This window comes from Hylobates moloch, unplaced genomic scaffold (genome assembly GCF_009828535.3).
Source record: "Hylobates moloch isolate HMO894 unplaced genomic scaffold, HMol_V3 SCAFFOLD_8, whole genome shotgun sequence".
NCBI lineage: Eukaryota > Metazoa > Chordata > Mammalia > Primates > Hylobatidae > Hylobates > Hylobates moloch.
The window spans coordinates 84,608,622-84,632,561 of NW_026652283.1; the positions used below are offsets into that span (position 1 = coordinate 84,608,622).

Below are 23,940 nucleotides of genomic sequence, written 5' to 3' on the forward strand. Positions count from 1 at the left end.
GAGGCCTGTTTCCTCATGCTGCTTCTAAGCAATGTTGAACATGTATTTGAAGCTCCAGAGTACAAATAATAAATTTTGGTGATGTCCACCTGCTAATTCTGCAGGCTTGCAGGAAAAAAAAAAAAAAAATCTGTGGATGTTTGCCAGCCTCCACCAAAATTTTAAAGGATGGCTGCCCAGGCAGACTTGTTGCAGGGGTGGAGCCGCCCCCAGAGAGAGCGCCACCAGTAGAGCAACACCGAGCAGAGATGTGGAGCTGGAGCTACTGCAGAAAGTCCCAACCAGGGCAATGCATAGTGGAGCTGTGGAAGCAAGGCCACTACTGAGAGTCCTCACTAGGGCCACGCATAGTGGAGCCATGGGAACAGAACCATCACCAAGAGCTGCAGAATCACAGGCAGTATGCAGCACCTGCTGGGGAAAGCTGCAGGCACCAGACTCCATCCTGTAGGAGTAGCCATGTGGGCTGCACCCAGCAATGCCATAGGGGTGGGGCTGCCTGAGGCTTTGGTGGCCCAATCCCTGCCTCAATGTGTCCAGGAGGAAGCACATGGAGGCAAAAGGGATTATTCTCCAGCTTTAAGATTTGGCCCGGTGCATTGTCTCATGCCTGTAATCCCAGCACTTTAGGAGGCCGAGGTAGGAGGATCACTTGAGGTCAGGAGTTAGAGACCAGCCTGCCCAACATGGTGAAACCCTATCTCTACTAAAAATACAAAAATTAGCTGGGTGTTGCTGGTGCATGCCTGTAGTCCCAGCTACTCCGGAGTCTGAGGCAGCAGCGGCAGAATCACTTGAGCCCTGGAAGCGGAGGTTGCAGTGAGTTGAGATCACACCACTGCACTCCAGCCTGGGCAATACAGTGAGACTCTGCCTCAAAAAAAAAAATTAATGTCTACCCTCCTGGGTTTCAGACTTCCTTAGGGCCTGTTACTCCTTTCTTTTTGCCTATTTCTCCCTTTTAGAATGGGAATATCTGTCTTTTGCCTGTACCACCAATGTATCTTGAAAGTAAATAACTTGTTTTGATTTTATAGGCTGATAGATGAGACTCTGGACTTTGGACTTTTGAGTTGATGCTGGTTGTTAAGACTCTGGAGTTACAGGGTTGTACGTGAGAAAGACGTGAGTTTGGGGAGGCCAGGGATGAAATGCTATGGTTTGAATATTTGTACCCTCCAAAATCATGTCGAAATTTAATCCCCAATGTGGCCTTTAAGAGGTTATGAGGTCATGAGGGCCCTGCCCTCATGAATTGATTAATTCATTCATGCACTAATGGATTAATAGGTTCATGGATTAGTGGGCTGTCATGGGAGTGGGGCTAGTGGCTTTATAAGAAGAGGAAGAGAGACCTGAACTAGCATAATCAGTCCCCTTACCATATGATACACTGCATCAGGACTCCAGAGAGTCTCCACCAGCAAGAAGACCCTCACCAGATGTGGCCCCTCTACCTTGGACTTCTTAGCATCCAAAACTGTAAGAAGTAAATCCCTCAGACCAGGTGTGGTGGCTCACGCCTACAATACTAACATTTTGTGGGGCTGAGACAGGAGAACTGCTTGAGCCAGGAGTTTTGAGACCAGCCTGGGCAACATGACGAGACCCTATCTCTACAAAAATGAAAGCATTAGCTAGGCACAGTGATGTGTGCCTGTGTCCCAGCTGCTTGGGAGGCTGAAGTGGAAGGATCACTTGAGTCCAGGAGGTCAAGGCTGTAGTGAGCCATATTTGCACCACTGAACTCCAGCCTGGGCAACAGAGCAAAACCCTGTCTCAAAAATAAATAAATTCCTCTTTTAAAATAAATTACCCAGTTTCAGGTATTCTAAGTAACAAAAAATGGATTAAGACAAGCTTGAACTGCTCATTATAAAGTTTCTTTTCAACCTTTAACCTAATAGTTGGACATCCAGTTCTTTTTTATAAAACTCCTTATGTGATTCTCATGTATAGCTAGGTATGAGAAACAGAGCCACTAATACCCAAATCACACCTACATTAATTAAATTGGAAACTCTGGTGGTGGAACCAGTAGTTCTGAAAGCTCCCAGTGATTTCAAATTGCAGCCAAGGGTGTGAACCACTGCCCTACAACCTAGGAGACTCTCACTTTTAAGAGGAAAGATGCTCTTTGCTAAGCATGAGGCAGGCAAGCCAAAGGCTAGGCAGGGAGGCAACTTTAGGAAATCCCATGAGAACTGGGCCATGTTAGTGTACAGTGTTTCCCTTTTTTTGTGGCCCCCAAACTGGTAAAACCTTATCAAATGTGACAGTCAAGATTTAGCTAGTCTTTGGGAATTAAAGGTAGTACCGAGGTCCTACGGTAGGGTTGGAATTGGAAAGGAGAGAGACAAGCTCCCTGAAGTGTATAACACTGATGGTGGCAGCATTGCTTAGAGAGTTTCTAAAGATCATTCTCCAAAAAGAAACTAGGGTTCCTTGGAGAAATAGTTGATTCTGGGGTTAAAGTGGAGATAGTAAGAGCTGATCCTGGAAAATCTTGTGCCAAAAAATAAGGAGGTGTTTAAAAAATGATGAACGGCTGGGAAAGGTGGCTTATGCCTATAATCCCAGCAATTTGGGAGGCCAAGGCAGATGGATCACTGGAGCCCAGGGGGTCAAGACCAGCTTGGGCAACATGGCAAAACCCCATCTCTACAAAAAGTACAAAAATTAGCAGTATCTAGTGGCACACACCTGTAGTCCCAGCTACTCGGGAGGCTAAGGTGGGAGGATTGCTTGATCCCAGGAGATTGAGGCTGCAGTGAGCCGTTATCACAACACTGCACTCCAGTCTGGGAGACAGAATGAAATCCTGTCTCAAAAATATAAAAATGATGAAGGCATGTCAAAAGGATACAGGAGCCAACTAGCAGGAGTTACCAATGGCCAAATCTGGGGCAATTTGAACAGGGAATTAATGATAGTAGATAACAACTCATAAAATTCTTATTGATATGAACAATATATATATTTTTTAACACATGAGAAGGGCTAGGTCTTCCTTATAGTAGAATTTTAATAAAGTTAGGAAGAATTATGGAAATAGAAACAGTATTTGGCAAATTCCACAGTAAAAAATTTTAGTGGGCTGAATGATGGTCTCTAAAGACAGCAGGTCTTGATCCTGGAACTTGTGAATAGTAACTTATGTGGTAGTTTTTGCAAATGTGATTAAATTAACAATCTTGAGATAAGTGGATTATCCTGGATTATATAAGTGGGTCCTAAATGCCATTATACTCACACCTTTCCTTATAAATGACAGATAGAGGGAGATTAGGCACAGTAGGAAATGTGAAAATGGAGGCAGAGACTAGAGTGATGTGGCTGTAAGTTGAGGAATACGGGCTGCACCAGAAGCTGCAAGAGACAAGCAATGGATTCTCCCCTAAAGCCTTTGGAGAGAACATGGCCCTGCCAACACCTTGATTTGAGCAGAGTAGCTGATTTGAAACTTCTGGCATCCAGAATTCTGAGAGAATAAATTTCTGTTGTTCTAAGCCACCAAGTTTGTGATAATTTTTTATAGCGGCCATAGGAAACTAATACACAAGTGCTGTTGGCAAGACTCATCAAAGGATGCCAAAATTAGTGGCCAAAATTATGCTCAAAACCAGAGTATTTTCACAGTCTCAAAGTATCTCCCCACAAAACACTAATTACAAAAGAAAAACTAGTGACCAGACGTGATGGCTCACACCTGTAATCCCAGCACTTTGGGAGGCCGAGGCAGGCAGATCACAAGGTCAGGAGATCGAGACCATCCTGTGAATGGTGAAACCCCATCTCTACTAAAAATACAAAAAATTAGCCGGGCGTGGTGGCAGGTACCTGTAGTCCCAGCAACTCGGGAGGCTGAGGCAGGAGAATGGCGTGAACCCGGGAGGTGGAGCTTGCAGTGATCCGAGACTACACCACTGCACTCCAGCCTGGGCAACAGAGTGAGACTCCGTCTCAAAAAAAAAAAAAAAAAGAAAAGAAAAACTAGTAACATTACAGTAGAGAAACTAGGCAAATGTCACCTTAACTGCCTGATCAAAGTTAATATTACCAGTAATAAGTCATACTGATGCCAGACTCACGCCTGTAATCCCAGCACTTTGGGAGGCCGAGGCAGGTGGATCACCTGAGGTCGGGAGTTTGAGATCAGCCTGACCAACATGGAGAAACCCTGTCTCTACTAAAAATACAAAATTAGACGGGCATGGCGGCACATGCCTGTAATCCCAGCTACTTGGGAGGCTGAGGCAGGAGAATTGCTTGAACCCGAGAAGCAGAGGTTGCGATGAGCCTTTGCATTCCAGCCTGGGCAACAAGAGCAAGAGTCCGTCTCAAAAAAAAAAAAAAAAAGTCATACTGACATTATGACCTACAGATACGCACTGAGAAGGACACCTCACTTCCAAAGGCCACAAAGATCCTGCTAGGGCCTTCCTGATGTCCTTTTCAAGGATAGGGCACAAGGGCAACTGATGTCCAGTACTAAAGAGGCCAGAATCCTAGGGTATGGCAATGGCACATGAATGCCAATACAGACTCCAGGGCTTGTCTGGGGTCAAAAGGGTCAGTGTAAAGGTGTCAAATTATCCTCTCTTCTGAACGAGTCCTTTATTCTGAGATTATATCTTTCTTGTTTCTTTGAAGTTAAAATATACTTTATTTTATGAAATAACGATTTTGACAGGTGGTAGTTTATTGTACTTACTTTGCCAAAAGGTTGAAAAATCTATACCAGCCTCCAAAAAATATGTTGAAATTTACTGTCTGGGAATTCCAAACATCAAGTCCAAGCGTTGTCCAATAGAACATTCTGCCCTAGCTACCTATGGCTATTAAGAACTTGAAATGTGGCTAGAGCAACCAAGGAACTGAATTTTTCCTTCTACTTAATTAATTTAAATTTAAATAGCCACAAATGGGTAGTAGCTACTGTGTTAGTGCAGTTCTAGGTATTAGTGGGATTTTTTTTTTTAATTATTAGGAGTCCTGCAGCCCACAAGGGATTCCCTCCCACTTTGTAAAGGTCAGAGGCGTTCTGATGTTTGACACCAAACAGCACAACATACAGTCATATCTGGCTGGATGGCTCAAGACAACCAGGGCCAGACAGTCACATTGGGAAGGAAGACACATGTCTGAGTTTCCAGGCTCCTGTTTCTGTGGCCCTTTCCCCAGTCCTGGGCCTGCTCTCTCCCCTAGAAAGCAATAAACTCTACTATAGAAACTATCTTTCAACTGATACCTACTCTCACCAACCTACGGCTTCTCCCAGATCATGCATGGAGTCTTTCAGGGAGGAGAAAGAGCAGACAGAAGGCATCTGTCCAGGTTTGAGGTTAGGAATCCTCCCCATTGGCCCCACAGTCATTCTTAGGCTAATGGCAGCTCTAGGTTTAATATGACTTAGGCATATATGGTCCTAGAAACTGAGGTAGAAGGGACCATTTAGTATCATCAATTTGAATGTTGTCTTAGAGAGTGGCAATGGCTAGGACAAGCCTGGTCCCTGGAGCTGTTGAGGGACAGCTGACTAGGTTCTTTAGCTACAGGATGAGACCCTGAACTTTGTATTTTTATTCATTGTTTCCCCAAATTCTCCCATGTGTAGCCACAACTTTTCTTGCTACTCAGTTGATCATAGCCTCCATTTTCTCCAGAGCCTAGATACTTCTCAACCTGCAGTGTAGGGTCCTAGAATGCAAACCATCTTCCCAGTTGCTCTGAGACTCTCAATCCTTACCAACCTTCTCCATTCTGCACCAATCCAGCTGGACCAGTCCACTTTTCCCCTCACACCCTGTGCAGATGGTGGCATGGCATCAGTTTTCCCTTTGCCCTTGCTTCTCCCTGAGTCATCAAGTCAACCTGAGTCTCTGGCACACATGAAGCAGGACTGTCTGCCTCTCAGAGGAGATTCTCTGTAACCCCATGAGCAATGGAAGCTGGACTTGGCAGAATGGAAATGGTGATGGGCAAGGCAACAGGGAACTATGGCCTGGGCTTTGGGGCAGGTAAAGGATTTAAGGAATCCCAGCTGCAGGGGTATAAACTTGGTGTCTTGACTTCTCCCTGTCACCTCATGTATCCAGTTACTGCTGTGCCTCTTTTGCAACTCAACATGTTCCCTGTCTGGCCTTGCAACTTCTACCTTTCTCTTCCCAAATATCATCCTATTTTACTGACCTGGAGAATCATCAGCCAAAGTTCTAGTTTTCTTTAGTAGCCGCTCCTATACAGTGAGAGGGTCTACAACAAATGACAGACATTTGGATTGGTTCCATTTTCTGGCTATAACAAATAAATTTGCTATGAACATTCACGTGCAAGTCTTTTTCTGAACATGTTTTCATTTCTTTTGGGTAAATGCCTAGGAGTTGAATATTGGATTGTATTGCAGGTATATAATCTTTTGAAAAACTGCCAGTCTTTTCCAAAGGAATTGTACCATTCATTTTGCTTTCTGCCATCAGTGTATTAAAATTATTACTCTCCAAGTGGAGGCTCCATCTGTGAATAAGTTGTGAGATTTCAAGTTCCAATACTTACTATCACAGCCTTTTAAATCTGTAAGAATATATTTAAACTCATTTAATCCTTAGAAAATGTTCATGGTGAGGCATAATATAAATTATTGCATGTGAATTATAATGATATAATTAACATACGTATCTTTGGTGTACAGTTGTGTTTACCTGTGTAGTCACCACACAAACAAGAAACTACAGAACATTTCAATCATCCCAGAAAGCTCCCATGCTGAGTGTGTATTGGTAATTTATTTATTTATTGCTGTGTAATACTTCATTATATGAATATAGCATAATTCTTTTTTTTTTTTTTTTTTTTTGAGATGGAGTCTCACTCTGTTGCCCAGGCTGGAGTGCAGTAGCACAATCTCCACTGACTGCAACCTCCACCTTCCAGGTTCAAGCAATTCTCCTGTCTCTGCCTCCCGAGTAGCTGGAACTACAGGCACACGCACCACTACACCTGGCTAATTTTTGGATTTTTAGTAGAGATGAGGTTTCACCATATTGGTCAGGCTGGTCTCAAACTCCTGACGTCAGGTGATCCACCCGCCTCGGCTTCCCAAAGTGCTGGGATTACATGTGAGCCACCATGCCCGGCCATGCATAATTTCTTTATTCACCTGTTGATAGACATTTGGGTTGTTTCCAGTTTCTCACTATTAGAATAAGGCTGCTATATACATTCTTCTGAAAGTTTATTGTGAACATGTTTTTATTACTCTTGGGTAAATAAAGACTCGAACTGCTGGATCATAGGCTAAATGTATGTTTACCATTTTAAGAAACTACCAAATAGTTCTTCAAAATGATTATACCATTTTATTTATTTATTTATTTATTTATTATTTATTTATTTGAGACAGGGTCTTACTCTGTCACCCAGGCTGGAGTGCAGTGGCGCGATCTCAGCTAACTGTAGCCTCTACCTCCCAGGTTCAAGCGATTCTCCTGCCTCAGCCTCCCAAGTAGCTGGGATTACAGCTGTGTGCCACCACACCCAGCTAATTTTTGTATTTTTGGTAGAAACAGGGTTTCACCATGTTGGCCAGGCTGGTCTCGAACTCCTGGCCTCAAGTGATCTGCCCGCCTTGGCATCCCAAAGTGTTGGGATTACAGGCATGAGCCATCATGCCCAGCCAAAATGAGTATACCATTTTAACTCCCATAAATAATGTTTTGAGAGTTCCAGTTGCCACACAAATTCACCAATATTTGGGGTTGTTAGTCTTTGTTTTAGGGATTTAAGAACATATGAAATGTATCTTGTTTTAATTTGCATATCTCTGATGACTAAAGATGCCATATTATCATGCATGGTTCTCCACAGAAACAGAACCCATAGATGGGGGTAGAAAGAGAGAGAATGATACAGATTGATTTTATTTTAAGGAATTGGTTACATGCTTGTGTGGGCTGGTGGCTGGCAAGTCCAAATTCTGCAGGGCAGGCCAGCAGGCTGCAGGCCCAGGGAAGAGTTGTTGCAGCTCAAGTCCCAAGGCAGTCTGGAGACAGAGTTCTTTCTTCTTCAGGGGACGTCAGTCTTTTCTCTCTTAAGGCCTTTAACTGATTGGCTAAGGCCCATCCATATTGTACAGGGTAATCTGCTTTACTCAAAGCCTACTGATTTAAATGTTAGTCACATCTAAAAACCAACATCTAGACTGATGTTTGACCAAACATCTGGGCACCATAGCTTAGTCAACTGGATACATAAAATTAACCATCACAGACACTGAGCATCATATTCATGTGTTAATGGCTAGTTGTATATCTTTGTTTAAATGTCTCTTCAAGTATTTTGCCCATTTTTAATTGGGTTGTTTATATTTTTATTTTTCCTTAGTAGGAGCTGTTTATAAATCTTGGGTACAAATCCCTTGTTAATATATCTGTTATAAATATTCTCCCCGGCCAGGCGCAGTGGCTCACACCTGTAAACCCAGCACTTTGGGAGGCCGAGGCGGGCGGATCACGAGGTCAGGAGATTGAGACCACAGTGAAACCCTGTCTCTACTAAAAATACAAAAAATTAGCCGGGCGTGGTGGTGGGCGCTTGTAGTCCCAGCTACTTGGGAGGCTGAGGCAGGATCGTGTCACTGCACTCCAGCCTGTGCGACAGAGCAAGACTCCGTCTCAAAAAAAAAAAAAAAAATTTCCCCAGCCTGTGGTTTGTCTGCTAATTCTCTTAAAGGTTTCTCTTAGTGACAGAATATTCTTCATTTTCATTAATTTATTGATTGTATGAAATTATATTTTTAATTTTATGGCTAATGTTTTCTCCTGTCCAACAAATCTTTGCCTACCTAATGTTTGCAAAAATAATGTTCTAAAATTTCATTTGGAGCTTTATGGTTCTGGGTTTTATGTATACATCTAGGATTCATCTCAAATGTTATTGTGTATTTCTTTTTTACAGAAGTCCTGAAGTATTATTATTAGTATCTCATTTCCATTTTACAAATAAAAGGGGGCAATGTTCAGAATTTTACCTAAGGCCATACATCCAGGGCTCAAACTCTAGTCTCATTATAGCACATTTTCTGCATTCTCTAATATATGCCATGAAGCTTTGACTAAGCCACCATCAAACCCAATGCCCTACAGAGTTTTTTTGAGACAGAGTCTGACTGTCACCCAGACTCTAGTGTGGTGGCAAGATCACAGCTCACTACAACCTCGAACTCCTGCACCCAAGCGATCCTCCTACCTCAGCCAAACACTGGAATTACAGGTGTGCACCACTGCCACCAGCCTACACAGATATTTTTATAATACCACCTTTACTACCCTAAAATGAAAATCCCAGGAAATACAAACCACCTACATACATACATTTTTAAAAATCAATAAATCACCTAGCTTAATATGAAAAAGTCCTAAAAACAACGTAATTTATAATAAAATGATATATATTTCAGTACGTACAGGCTTGGGCATGACCGCAATAGAACACATAGGGAGTAAAATGCTTGATCCTATGCAGAATCACTATGAATGTGACAACTACATTGCAAATGGATTCAAGTGTGTTATGCTGGTTACTCAAATAACAGTTGGAAATTTTTTATTTTCATTTTTCAACTTTTGTGGGCACATAGTAGGTGTATATATGTATGGAATAAATGAGATATTTTGATACAGGCATAAAATGCATTAAAATCACATCAGGGTAAACAGGTTGCTTATTTGTTTTTGAGGTCTTGCTTTGTTGCTGAGGCTGGTCTCAAATGCCTGGGCTCAGTTGATCCTCCTTCCTCAGCCTCCTAGCTAACAGGTGGAAATTCTGTCAACAATGTGGGGTGAGTTGGAAATTCAAAAAAATTTTTTTGGTACCAAAGAATTGTTGAGCAATTGTTTATTTGCTTTACTGAGCACACCTCTCATCTATTGTTAGTGGGAGGATTAACTAAACATCTGGGAGGTCACAATCTCTATCAAAGCTACCAAGGCATACTTCTTCTTCTTTTTTTTTTTGAGACATAGTCTTGCTCTGTCGCCCAGGCTGGAGTGCAGTGGTGCAATCTCAGCTCATTGCAACCTTCATCTCCCAGGTTCAAACAATTTCTCCTGCCTCAGCCTCCTGAGTAGCTGGGACTACAGGTGCCCTCCACCATGCCGGCTAATTATTTTTGTATTTTTAGTAGAGGTGGGGTTTCACTATGTTGACCAGGCTGGTCTCGAACTCCTGACCTCAAATGATCCACCCACCTCAGCTTCCCAAAGTGCTGGGATTACAGGCATGAGCCACTGTGCCCAGCCTGGGAATTATCTTATAAATATCTTGCACATGTGCCTAAAGACAAGGATGCTGCATATGCAGTTTTGCTTACAACAGAAAAATAAAAGCCATTAAATGTCCACCAATAGGGAACTAATAATGGTCTATTAAGACAATGACACATTGGGCAAGGGTGGGGGAAAGATCTTTATTTACTGATACAGAACAATCTGTGAGATGGAGTAGTCTTAACAAAATGGACAACTGTGTATATTATGCTACCATTTCTTTAAAAAAGAAAAAAGAAAAAAAAGTAAAGAGAAGGAATCAAGGATCGAGAAAATAAGCCACAGCCTGGGAGGAAAATATTTGCAAAAGACCTATCTGATAAAGGTCTGTTATATAAAATATACAAGGAACACTCAAAATTCAACAATAAGAAAATGAGCAATCCAACTAAAAATGGGCAAAACCTCTAACAGACACCTCACCAAAGCTATACAGATGGCAAACGTATGAAGATGCTAAAATCGTATATTATTGGTGAACTGCAGATTAAAACAATGAATACCACTACATACCTATTAGAATAGTTAAAATCCGACCAGGTGTGGTGACTCACACCTGTAATCCCAGCACTTCGGGAGGCTGAGGCAGGCGGATCACTTGAGGTCAGGAGTTCAACACCCACCTGGCCAACATGGTGAAACCCCACCCCTACAAAAAATAAAAAAATTAGCTGGGTGTGGTGGTGTGTGCTTGTAATCCTGGCTACTTGGGAGGCTGAGGCACGAGAATCACTTGAACCCGGGAGGTGGAGGTTGCAGCGAGCCGAGATCACGCCACCACACTCCAGCCTGCACAATAGAATGAGACTCCGTCTCAAAAAAAAAAAAAAAAAAAAGTTAAAATCCGGAACACTAATACCACAAAACGCTGGCAAGGATGTGGAGCAACAGGAACTCTACTTCATCACTGGTGGGAATGTAAAATGGTACAGCCACTTTGCAGACATTTTGGCAGTTTCTTACAAAGCTAAACATACTCTTACCATACAATCCAGCAATTTCACTCCTTAGTAATTTACTAAAATGAGGTGAAAACACATGTCCACACAAAAACTTCAAGCAAATATTTACAGCAGCTTTATTCATAAATGACAAAACATGGAAGCAACCAAGATGTTCTTCAGTCGATGAATGGGTAAATATAGCACATCCATACAATGGAATATTATTCAGCACTAAAAAGAAATGAGCTGACCAGCCATGAAAAGACATGGGAGAATCTTAAATGCATACTACTAAGTGAAAAAAGCCAACCTGAAAAGACTACATACTGAATGGTTGCAACTATATGACATTCTGGAAAAGGCCAAAGTATGGAGACAGTTAAAAAGATCAGTGGTCTGGGAGGCCAAGGTGGGCAGATTACGAGGTCAGGAGATCGAGACCATCCTGGCTAACATGGTGAAACCCCATCTCTACTAAAAATACAAAAAATTAGCCAGTTGTAGTGGCATGCACCTGTAGTCCCAGCTACTCGGGAGGCTGAGGCAGGAGAATCACTTGACCTGGGAGGCAGAGGTTGCAGTAAGCCGAAACCGTGCCACTGTACTCCAGTCTGGGTGAGAGAGCAAGACTCTGTCTCAAAAAAAAAAAAAAAAAAAACAGTGGTTGCCAAGGGTTACCATGGAGGGAGGGATGAATAGGAAGAACACAGAATTTTTAGAGAAGTGAAACAACTCTTTGTGAAACTATAATGATGGTTGCATATCATTATACATTGTTAAAATCCATAGAATATACAAAACCAAGAGTGCACCCTAATGTAAACTATGACTTTGGGTGATAATGATGTGTCAAAGTAGGTTGTACCACTCTGGTGGAGGATAGGCAGGCTTTGCATGTCTTGGGGCAGGGGATATATGGGAACTTTCTCCTCAATTTCACTGTAAATTCAAAACTGCTCTAAAAAATAGTCTTTAATAGAGAGAAAGATGTTTATTTAATTATACTTATCTTTGTAACAAAAACAAAAAACGGGTAATATTGGTTGTCTAGGATAGAATGAGGGGACAAGTGGGTGGCTGAGTGGAAGATTTTTCACTGTTCAACCTTTTGTATTTTTAGAATTTTAAGCCATAAGCTTGTATTATCGAGTCAAAAAGATGAATGAAATTTTAAAAATGAAAAGATTGTACCCTCTGAAAATCCTCAGGAAATAATTTTAAGATGGTAAAAATGTTATATACAAAGATATTTCACTGCCAAATTAATATTACTAACAGGAGCTCCTGACAGGCACCACCACTAGATTCTCTGATTTATAAGAAAAAAATATCAATATAACTATCACACAGATGGGCAACAGGTCAAAAAATTATGAACAGACCAATGAAATGTTGGGCAACCATTAAAATAAAGTTTATAGAAAGTCTGTAACATATTGCTAAATTGTTATGTTTAAAAGCAGGCGGCCGGGCATGGTGGCTCACACCTGTAATCTCAGCACTTTGGGAGCCCAAGGCGGGTGGATCACAAGGTCAGGAGATGGAGACCATCCTGGCTAACACGGTGAAACCCCGTCTCTACTAAAAATACAAAAAAATTAGCCGGGCGTGGTGGTGGGTGCCTGTAGTCCCAGCTACTCGGGAGGCTGAGGCAGGAGAATGGCGTGAACCTGGGAGTCCTGGAGCTTGCAGTGAGTCGAGATTGTGCCACTGTACTCCAGCCTGGGTGACACAGTGAGACTCTGTCTCAAAAAAAAAAAAAAAAAGCAGACTATAGTACTCTAATATAGTACAAGTATAATTACTGTTAAAAGGGAAGAAAAAAGAGCTATGCAGAAAAGAAAGGCTAGAATAAATACACTAAGGTGACTATTTGCTGAAACCATGCAATTTTAATTTCTTTCATTTCTCTAATTTTATCAATGTATTTCAATAAGTACACATTAAGCTGAAAAAGAAATAAGTCTTTTTTAAAAATGGTTTTCACAGATTTGGCATCTCACACCAACAGGAAGATTCAATGGTGGGAAATTACCTGTATGTGACTTTGGTATTATATAAACCAGAACTGCAAATCTATAAAGATATAGATTTGAGATTCAATTGTGACATTACCTGTTTGAGCAAGTCAAACATCTTCTCTTTTTCCTTGACTCTAGGATGTGAATAGTAACTCCTACCTTTCTTGCAAGGGTGCTTTTAGCATTAGAGGTGCTTGTTTACATTAAAGAGCTTAGCATAGCCTAAAGCTCCATCAAAAGTATCCTTTGATTTCTTCGCTTTTTTATGGCTTTTAACGAGCCATTAGGCACTCCAACCCATCAGCATCCCCAAGACACTGTTCTCTCCTTCTTTGACAAGTGGCTAGTTGTTAGTCAGTGGCATCACTTGCTGGAACCTGGGATCTTACCATCTTCTACCCTCATCTTCCCTTAAGAGACCACATTTGGTGCGGTGCTCCTAGAACTCAAAACAAATACAGCCACATCCTCATCTACATGCTTATATTCTCCTCTATATTCCAGTCCTCTCTACTGTCATATGCCTTCTCCTAATCATCTGCTGCCAACCCTAAACAAACACAGAAGTCCCACAACATGAGGTTTTATTCAGTTAACATCAGGGAGGCTTTCCGTTTAATGGAAAAGTGAAACTTAGAGCTTAAAGTCAAATTAGATCTAGTAATAGAAAGTATCAAAATTTAAATGAAGATCTTGAGGGTATCCAGAAATACACCTCACAACGTCCAATCAAATCCCAATCAGTACATTTTTCTCTGATTAAATCTGAAATTTCCCAAGGACAAACCAGTCTTAGATTGTATTATCCTATTTAAACGAAGACATTATATTTTAAATAGACGTCTGTAGATTAATCATAAAATCATAGCCCAATTACAAAATGTTCTTAAGAAATAATATATTATGAGAACCAAACAACAATACTGATTTACTTGTCAGATTTTGATATTGTAAATAAACTTTTAGAATGGCTAATTAATTAATGGCAGTTAACTGTCACACAGAACTCATTTTATTCTCAGAACAACCCTAGGAAATATCCCCATTTTTCTATTGGGGGGCATGGGGAAACTGAGGCTCAGAAGGGATAAGGTTACACCCACTGAGCAGCAGATAAGGCATCAAACTCCAGACTAGGACACATTAGGACACAACATTTCTTGTTCAAAATACAAAATATTCATACTAGCTACAGACTGAGTCTTACATTCCTAGGAATTTGGGAGAAAAAAAGGTGCTTCCATACAAATCTTCCCATACTCATTATATTCCAAATTTTATTCTCCAGCATGAAGCCTCTGATGTCGAAGAAGTGCTGAACTGTGCCTAAAGGATTTCCCACATCCAACACACTCATGAGGTTTTTCTCCAGTATGAATTCTGTAATGCTCACTAAGGTGTGCTTGTTTGCGGAAAGTTTTTTCACACTCACTACACTTATAAAGTTTCTCTCCAGTGTGAGTCCTTTCATGTTCAACAAGGGAAGAGCTCTGAGTGAAGGCTTTACCACATTCAGTGCATGTGTAGGGCTTCTCTCCTGAATGAATTCTCTGATGCTGCATGAGACATGCACTCTGATTAAAGGCTTTCCCACATTCATTACACTTAAAAGGTTTATCTCCAGAATGACTTCTCTGATGACGAGTAAGGCATATGCTCTGACTGAAGGCTTTGCCACATTCTGTACATTTATACGGTTTCTCTCCAGTATGAATTCGCTGGTGTTTAATAAGGGATGGGCTCTGACAAAAGGCTTTTCCACATTCATTGCATTTATAGGGTTTCTCTCCAGTATGAATTCTCAGATGCTGAACAAGAATTGCTTTTGTTTGAAAGGCTTTCTCACATTCATTACATTTATAAGGTTTCTCTCCGGTATGAATTCTCAGATGTTGAGTAAGATTTGACTGTTTACGGAAACAACTTCCACATTCACTGCACACATAGGGCTTCTCTCCTCTGTGAATCCTCTGGTGCTGGGTAAGAGATGATCTCTGAGTAAAGAACTTTCCACATTCACTACACTTTGAAGGTTTCTTCTGCATGTTAACTCTCCCATGTTTCATTTTGAGTGATATTTGGCTGGAATTAATGCTGCTTGTAACACCAAATTCATACTTACAAGTTTTTTTCCTTAAAGGTGATTATCATTAGAGTAATACAGTTCTCTTAGGAAAGGTTACTGTGTGTGTGTGCTCACATACATCACACATGCATTGTCCTCTCATTCATCCCTGCAGGATTCCCCTCCCTCTTCCTTGTTCAGCCTGCATTCTCAGCTTCTCCGAAAGTGAACCCCTGATGATCAGCCTCTCTGAAGAGATTAAGTAGTGAGAGGTATTAGGAATTCTATAAAATTCCATATCACAATTGATTCTGAAACAATCAAATACTAAAAACTAACCCAGGTAATTTGGGATCATCCAGATTTGCATCCACAGTGGTAAATAACTGGAAAATATAAAAGGAATAAGTATCCTAGACTTGGGCATATAAGTGTTATGGAAACTTCCTGTCCACTTAGTCTCTACTCAAAAAACAGAGGAATAATAATTCTATTTCCTTAGGTTACCTATAATCATGGCAGATTAGTGATAAAGAGTTCCCTGTCTAAAACTTCAAACGTGATCCAGGCTGTAACTTTCACTAGGCCATCTCACCAATCCTTTCTCATTCAGTCACCTTTACAGGTGCCTCATTGGATCTCTCTTTCTCTCCAAAACATTCACCATCTATAGTTCTCTCCCTAGGCCCAACTGGAAACCTATAGGTTTGAAAACTAAGAGTCCTGCTTCCTTAAAGAAAGTAAGATATCGCTGTTTTGTTTCAGGAAAATTAGAGAAGTGGTCCTTAAAGAAGAAAGTTTAATTGGACAGTAACTTGACTACAGCATCATGGTCCAGGTGCTGGCCCTCACCTTTGTAGCCAAAGAAATCTGAAGTATACTAATCAGATTTATAAGGGGAATGAGAGAGAAAATAAATGAGAGAATAAAATTCACTTCATTTATTTACAATGAAAAACTATGCTCAATATAGAGCTGGTTAACACATTCTCTGGACTTTAGAAAAACTGTATGTGAACCAAATCACTGTCATTAGAGCACTCTTTGGGAAACAAAGAACTGGAGAAAGAACAAAATATTTAATTGATCATAACTGAATGATTATCAAATTTTGAAACCCTGGTGCCCTAAATAAGCCACACAGAATTAAAGAATGAATATTCAGGTGCTGCACATCAGAGCAATCTCTTCCCTAGGTGGTGCAGGAGACACTAACACATTCTTTCGCTCTGAGGCCCATTTTTGTCTTAGTTTTCTAATCATGTAAATTACACAACTATATATCCTCACTTTAGAATATTTAGATAATATAGAAGTATATAAGATAGGCCAGGCATGGTGGCTCGCACCTATAATCTCAACACTTTGAGAGGCTGAGGCAGGAGGATCACTTGAGGCCAGGAGTTTAAGAGCAGCCTGGGCAACCTAGTGAGATGCTGTCTCTACAAAAAATAAAAAATTAGCTGGGTGAGGTCATGTGCACCTGTAGTCCCAGCTACTCAGTAGGCTGAGGTGGGAAAATCACTTGAGCCCAGGATGTTGAGGCTGGAGCATGCCATGATCATGCCACTGCACTCCAGCCTAGGATACAGAGCAAGACTCCTTCTCTAAAAGAAAATTTTTGTTAACAAAATAAACCTCTTCCTTTTCCCAGAGATTATCATGTTTGAAGTATCTTCCTTCATTCCTTTTTTCTTCGTATTTTTCTATACACATATAGCACTTGATTCTCTTTACATAAATGAAATTGTTCTACAGGTTCTGCTCTGCAATTTGCTTTTATTTCCCACTAAAAAATGTGTCTTAGAGATCACTTCATGTTGGTACATATGGATCTACCAGGGCTGAGAGTCAACTGATACACACTGCTGTATCTGTACAAATTGTTCACGACTACCTGCTTGGGCAATGCCTGTACCATACTGTTTGTTAAATATGTTGACTATCTTACCTAAATCTATCTTTATCTGATGTATTAACTTACAGCATGGATATGCTATATACAAAAACAAACTCCAGTTGGTTTAAGCAACCAGATGTAAAACCAAAACTCTAAGCACATTTTTAATTCCTTTACTCTCATTTTTCCAAAATAAAAAGGTTTTTTTCTTATCATACAAAGAATGCATGCTCATTCTATTAAATGGTCAGCTACTCCAAAAAGGAAATCACTTGAAACCCAGCCACAGAAAATAGAGTTAGTATTTTAATGGACTTTCTTCTAGGTATCTCTTGATGCATATAAACATAGATATGTACATAAGTGTACATATATTATGCATACATATTAAACTAGACCAAATTCTTCAGGACACAGTCATATTCTCTTCACAGAGTTCCCATAATCTAAGAATACAATTTATCCAGAATTATTTTACTGAGTTTGACAGACACCCAGGCTCCATGTTGCCTTTTGATAGCCAGTGACAGTGTCAGTTACAATAACTTAAGCTCTTGTTCTAAACACAGCCAGAAGCCCATTCCATATTCTCTGAGGAAATACCTAATCACATTTGTAATGGGTTTTCCAATAATTTACTACCCATATTTCTTGATCCAACCACTACACCATTAAGGCATCATACTGAGCAGTTCAGTAAGTGGTTTAAAGATGTGCTACCAGATGACCGTAGAGTCTTCAGTTCAGGTACTCTGATAAGAACTTAGTGCACTCTTGGACCTGTCCCATAACCAATTATCCCATAGCCTTTTTCACAGTGGGCCACTCTCACTGATTTGAGTAAAATGGTATCCATTTCTGTGTGGTTCTGCATTTTCTGCTGGGTCCACATTTAGTGGACATTGGTGGGCCCCACTATAGGTCTGCCATCACTTCTGATGGCAGTCTCACAACCACCACCACCCTGGGCTCTCTAGTTAGAGTTAACTTACCAAGAGACAAGTTGTTAGGAGCACAAGCAATACTGGCTTTTCTCCTGGAGGCTCTTCTCTTGAGGAAAGGCAGGAATTTGAGGCACTGAGGGAGGAAGAAAAGCCACTCATAAATTGCCAGCCTACTTCCTACACATTCTGGATTTGGGGTAACTCAAGAACATCCCATCTCTAACCAAATGACCACTTTAAGTTCAAATGAAAGAATATCGTTATTATCCTAGAGGAGTATCTCCAATGACACAAATCAGTGAGGGGGCAGACTTCAGAGAGATGTAGCAATGCACAAAGAAAGAGGACAGGTCCTTTCTAGGACTAAGCATCTGGGGGTAAAAATTTCTTTATAGGATATCAGGTTGGAGCCCAATGGCTCCCCTAAGCCTACTGGAAAAGCCATTGATGTCAAAAGTCAAAGGCTGCAGGGCTACAATAGAGGGCAGTAGGACCAGTAATGGACTCAGTCAAGAGGTGTGGATTCTAGTCTCAGTTCTGCCACCAATTTGTTCAATGACCTAACGCAGGTCACTCAGCCTCATCCATTTCTTCTTTGTTAAACGAAATTGAAAAGCTAGATAATAGTTAAAGCTTCTTCTAATATCAACATTCTACGATGCTTTGATTCTATATACAGATGGGAAAAGAGAAAAAACCTCAAATCAAGCCTTTCCAGTCCATCTTTGATTGAGTCTGTTTATTCATTTATCTGAAAAGTACTAAATGAGCTAGCAGTGAGGTGAGTGGGTCTTGTTAAGAACGGGCTGAATCAACAGCAGGGAAACTTCCTGTCAGTTATCCTCCTACAATAAGAATTGGGGGAATTTCTCGAAAGTAACAAAAGATTGCCTTTGTGTAAGGAGTATCTGCTGTAAGATGTTAAGGACTCTTCATAAGGGAAAGGTTTCAAGAACCCCTCCTAATGCAAAGAACACTGTATTCAAAGGCAGGAACCTGGTTTCCTGTTTAATACATCCCAATCCACTAGCACCTCTTAACTGACACTGAACAAACTGGTTAATTATTTTCAAACGTCTCTTTTATTTCCTCATTTGGTCAAATAAGCCAGCAATTATTTTCAAGCTTGCAGTCAACCTTTAATATTTAGCTCAAATGTGAAACTTCACACCTCTTCCTTGTGGGAAAATTTTGACTTTTCCAAGGCCCTTCCTCGTCTACATTCTCAAATAATTTTAGAAGTTTCTACTGTAGGACTTTCTAGTCTGATTACATTCTGTCTTCACCACCAAACTTACAAGTATGGCATGGGCTCCGGGACTAGGACTTTTGAACAAGTTACCTAACCTTTTTTTGCTCCAGTTTTTTCAACTGTTAAATGGAGACGATACCAGTAACTACTTTATAGGGTTGTCGTAATGAATAAGTGGGTTACGACATAGCAACTACTCAGAAGAATGCCAGCTGGTAAGCATTCAATAAATAGTGCCTGCTGTTAAAGTATTGCCTACATGTCTTCATACAGTACCTATTTTGTTGTTGTTAGAGAAGAATAAATAATGAAGGGAAGGCACTAATTCTTGCATATATTTATTTCAACCCGCACAACTTTGGGAAACGGCAAGGCAGGAAACAGTACTTACTTCTGGAAACCAGAAAACTAAAGTGCCCAGAAGTTCACTGACATGCTCAAGTATGTATAAATCGAACCCAGGTCCTCCGACTCCCAGCCTAGGGCTCTCGAACAGCCTCTCCTTTCTTCATGGCAAGTTTGCCCTAGGCCTCGGGCCTCCGCTCCAAGGGCCCTCCAGGAAGGAAGACGCCCTGGGTCCCGAGGGAGGCGCTGGAATCGACCCGCGGCAGCCGGGCACAGCAGAAACCGCTCACCATGCGCTTCCCGCGGCGTTCCCCTCTCGTACCTTGCAACACTCTGGTGCCCGGGTGCTGCTCTGCGGAAGGGAGTAAGTCCCGGACGCGCCTAGCCGGCGTGACGTCAGCAGTCCGCGCCTGGGCTAATAACCACTACCGTCTCCTCTCTAGGAAGGTGGGAGCGGCTTCCTCTCGGTGGTTCCTCCCCGCAGGCAGCTACGGGTTTCGGTGCTGCGCCGGTTAAGCCCGCACCAGAAACAATCTGCGAACCCACCTGACGTGCGTCTTCCAGCACAGGGAAACGGAATGCAAGTCAGAAGGGTCGACCACAAGGAGCTCTTACTGTGCATCAGTTCATCCTGCAGGTCCGCCACATTTAGCTTCCTATGTTACTGTCCTTTGGGGATTCTCAAGGCTTTTCACAAAACTGGCTTCCACCTTCCTCACACACATCCTCACCTGGAAGAAAACAGACCTCCTCACAGAAGCCCAGGATCTTCGTTCAGGTGGCCAAAAGAAAAAGCTCTGCAGGCCAGGCGCAGTGGCTCACGCCTGTAATCCCAGCACTTTGGGAGGCCGAGGCGGGCGGATCACCTGAGGTCAGGAGTTCAAGACCAGCCTGCCCAACGTGGAGAAACCCTGTCTCTACTAAAAATACAAAAATCAGCCGGGTGTCTTGGTGGGCGCCTGTAATTCCAGCTACTCCGGAGGCTGAGGCGCGAGAATCACTTGAACCTGGGAAGGGGAGGTTGCAGTGAGCAGAGACCGAGCCACTGCACTCCAGCTTGGGTGACAGAGTGAGACTCTGTCTCAAAAACAAACAAAACAAAAAACAAAACAAAACAAACACTGGTTTGGGCTCAAATCCCTGATTCTCAGTGTATGAACTTTGCAACTTTACCTCTCTGTGCCTGCTTCCTCACTTACCAGGTATAATAATGGTACCACAGGGTTGTTGTGAGAATTAAGTAAGGTTAATACGTGTGAATTACTAAGAACATCTAGTATTTTTTAAATCTTCAGTAAATGTTAGGACTATTATCTGTTTCTCAAATCCCAGCTCCAGTACCTATTGCTCTGCCTTGACTTCACTGACCTTTCAGGGCCTCAAGGTAGCACACCCATCCCTTTCTACAAAACTTCAGATCTTGCTGGCCCTAACTCAGGAAATATTTGCACACATGGGCTCATCTTGACAGGTAAAGTCCAGAGATAAAGGCATGAGTGGAGAGTACCTTATTCACTTCCAAGCATTCCTACTGATCTGCAAGCTCAGGACAATGGGGCTGTGTGCACACCATCATATCCCTAGTGTGCAGCATATAGTAGTGAACACTTGCTGTGTAAATTAATGAGATGCAGCGGAGAAATTATCCATTCCAGGCCAGGCATGGTGGCTCACGCCTGTAATCCCAGCACTTTGGGAGGCCATGGGGGGGGGGGCGGATCACAAGGTCAGGAGTTTGGGACCAGCCTGACCAACATGGCGAAACCCCGTCTCTACTAAAAATACAAAAATTAGCCAGGTGTGGTGGTGTGCCCCTGTAATCCCAGCTACTCAGGAGGGTGAGGCAGGAGAATCGCTTGAACCTGGGAGGTGGAGTTGCAGTGAGCTGAGATCATGCCACTGCACTCCAGCCTGAGTGACAGAGCCAGACTCCATCTTAAAAAAAAAAAAAATTATCCATTCCAATCTTCAGATTGGCTGTTTTCCCAAAATGGAGTCCCTTTTGGACACAAATCAGGAATGGTGGTGCCACACACGGAGGCCATCGCTATCTTTGGCTAAAAAGTGACCCTTTGTAAAATTGTCAGTTGACATGCCATGTAACAATAATGTTAAGTTTCCCTTTCCAGGTGTCACATTCTCAGCACTTATTTGGAATCAGATAGCAAGTTCTTTCCTCCAGCCCTAACATCTCACAGGCCAGAGAGCCTAGGTCTAATTATTCATTCCCCAAACATTAGGCTTCAAAGAATCTCCAAATCAGCAAGGTGTAGTGTGTGGAGGACATTAAGTCTAGAGGGAGGTACCTGAGGTAGAGCAGGTTACTAGAAACTGTAATCTGGAGTTTAATAGCAGTTTGGGCTGAGCTTCTTTCAATGAGGTGGAAAACGGATGGTAGGGATGGACACCAAAAACATTCCAAAACACTAAAATAACCTTAGCCCTGATGTGGCCACTGGATAAATGAAACTAATGCCACGTATTGTCAAGATTAGGTTTCTGCCTTATGTAGAAAGTAGGGGCCAAAAGGTATAATTAACTTACTTGTCACCCTCACACTCAGGAAAGTGTGAGATTCTGAGAACAAAGAGCTTCTCAATCTTATACAAGTGAGCTCCTCACATCCTCAGGATAAGGAAAAGATTGGAGCACTAAGTGGTCAATTCTAGGCTGGATGCAGTGGCGCAGGCCTGTAAGGGAGTCCGAGTTAGGAGGACCATCTGAAGGCAGGAGTTTGAGATGAGCCTGGGTAACATAGCAAGAACCTGTCTGTACCAAAAAATAAAATAAACTTTTTTTTGAGACAGACTCTCACTCTGTCACCCAGGCTGGAGTGCAGTGGCATGATCTTGGCTTACTGCAACCTCTGCCTCCCGGGTTCAAGCAATTCTCCTGCCTCAGTCTCCTTAGTAGCTGGGATTACAGGCACGCGCCACCATGCCTGGCTAATTTTCATATTTTTAGTAGAGACGGGGTTTCACCATGTTGGTCAGGCTGGTCTCAAACTCCTGACCTCATGATCCGCCTGCCTTGGCCTCCCAAAGTGCTGCAATTACAGGCGTGAGCCACCGCACCCAGCCATAAAATAAACTTTTTAAAAATTAGCCAGGCGTGGTAGCTCACGCCTGTAGTCCCAACTACTTGGGAGGCTGAGGTGAGAGAATCGCTTGAGCCTGGGAAGTCTAGGCTACAGTGAGCTAGGATCACACTACTGCACTCCAGCCTGGGCAACAGACCGAAACCATCTCAGGAACAACAAAAAAAAGTAGTCAGTTCTATAAAAAATAAAGAGGCATATGGAATAGAGGTATGACCAATACAGGGAAAAGTAAATGAAATGCAAGGACACTGCAGTTTAAACCTCATCTGACACTGGTTGTGTGGTCTTGAGCAACCCCAACCACATCTTTTCTCTTTTGTTTTGAGGATCTGATGTGGCTCCATCCGTGTCCTTCTGAAGTCATGAATTAAATTTCAGTGCACAATAAGCAAGATACTCAAATTCTTTATCATCCCAGGGCCCAAAATCTCAGGAAGCGCTTCCATTTTGGTACTTTTTTTTTTTTTTTTTTTAAAGAGAGGGTCTCAGTCTGACACATAGGCTGGAGTGCAGTGGCATGATGCTAGCTCACTGCAGCTCTCAACACCTGGGCTCAAGCAATCCTTCCACCTCAGGCTCAGCATCCAGAATAGCTAGGACTACAGGCATGCACCACCATATCTTTTTTTTTTTTTTTTTTTTTAGAGACAATTTCTTGCTATGTTCCACAGGATGCTCTCGAACTCCTGGCCTGAATCAATCCTCCCACCTCCGACTCCTGAGTAGTTGGGAGTATAGGTGCAAGCCACCATGCCTGGCCCAGTTTGGGATTTGTAAACTGCAAATGCCCTCCTGCTAGGCCAGCATTACTCTTCAGTTCCTGCTACTTCATAGGCATTCCAGTTGACACAGGTAAGTCTCTGCAGTTGCATGCATTTTCCTCCTCCTGTTGACCCTGACATCAATATAATTGAAAGCATTTTGTTAAATTGTGATAGGACTTTTAAATCTCTAATTGAAAAATACTGTTTCTTATGGTATCTTCTGTTTAATACAATCTTAGGGAAAGTTTCAGAACTGTTGCTCCTGGCAGACACTTCATGG

General features: G+C 42.0%; 1 protein-coding gene across 2 annotated transcripts; it reads right to left on the bottom strand.

The window, feature by feature from the left end:
- Positions 1 to 13,288: 13,288 nt before the first annotated feature.
- ZNF501 (zinc finger protein 501) lies at positions 13,289 to 20,177 on the bottom strand. 2 transcript variants are annotated; one of them, XM_032161856.2, is made up of 3 exons: positions 20,119 to 20,177; positions 18,248 to 18,332; positions 13,289 to 15,604 (listed from the first exon to the last, which is right to left on the bottom strand). In XM_032161856.2, the coding sequence occupies exon 3, from the start codon at positions 15,354 to 15,356 to the stop codon at positions 14,568 to 14,570; it is 789 nt and encodes a 262-aa protein (XP_032017747.1). In that variant the 5' UTR covers positions 15,357 to 15,604; positions 18,248 to 18,332; positions 20,119 to 20,177; the 3' UTR covers positions 13,289 to 14,567. The 2 variants fall into 2 exon arrangements, with proteins under 2 accessions (XP_032017747.1, XP_032017748.1); XM_032161857.2 differs by lacking the exon at positions 20,119 to 20,177 and adding an exon at positions 19,843 to 20,008.
- Between the last annotated feature and the right edge of the window lie 3,763 nt (positions 20,178 to 23,940).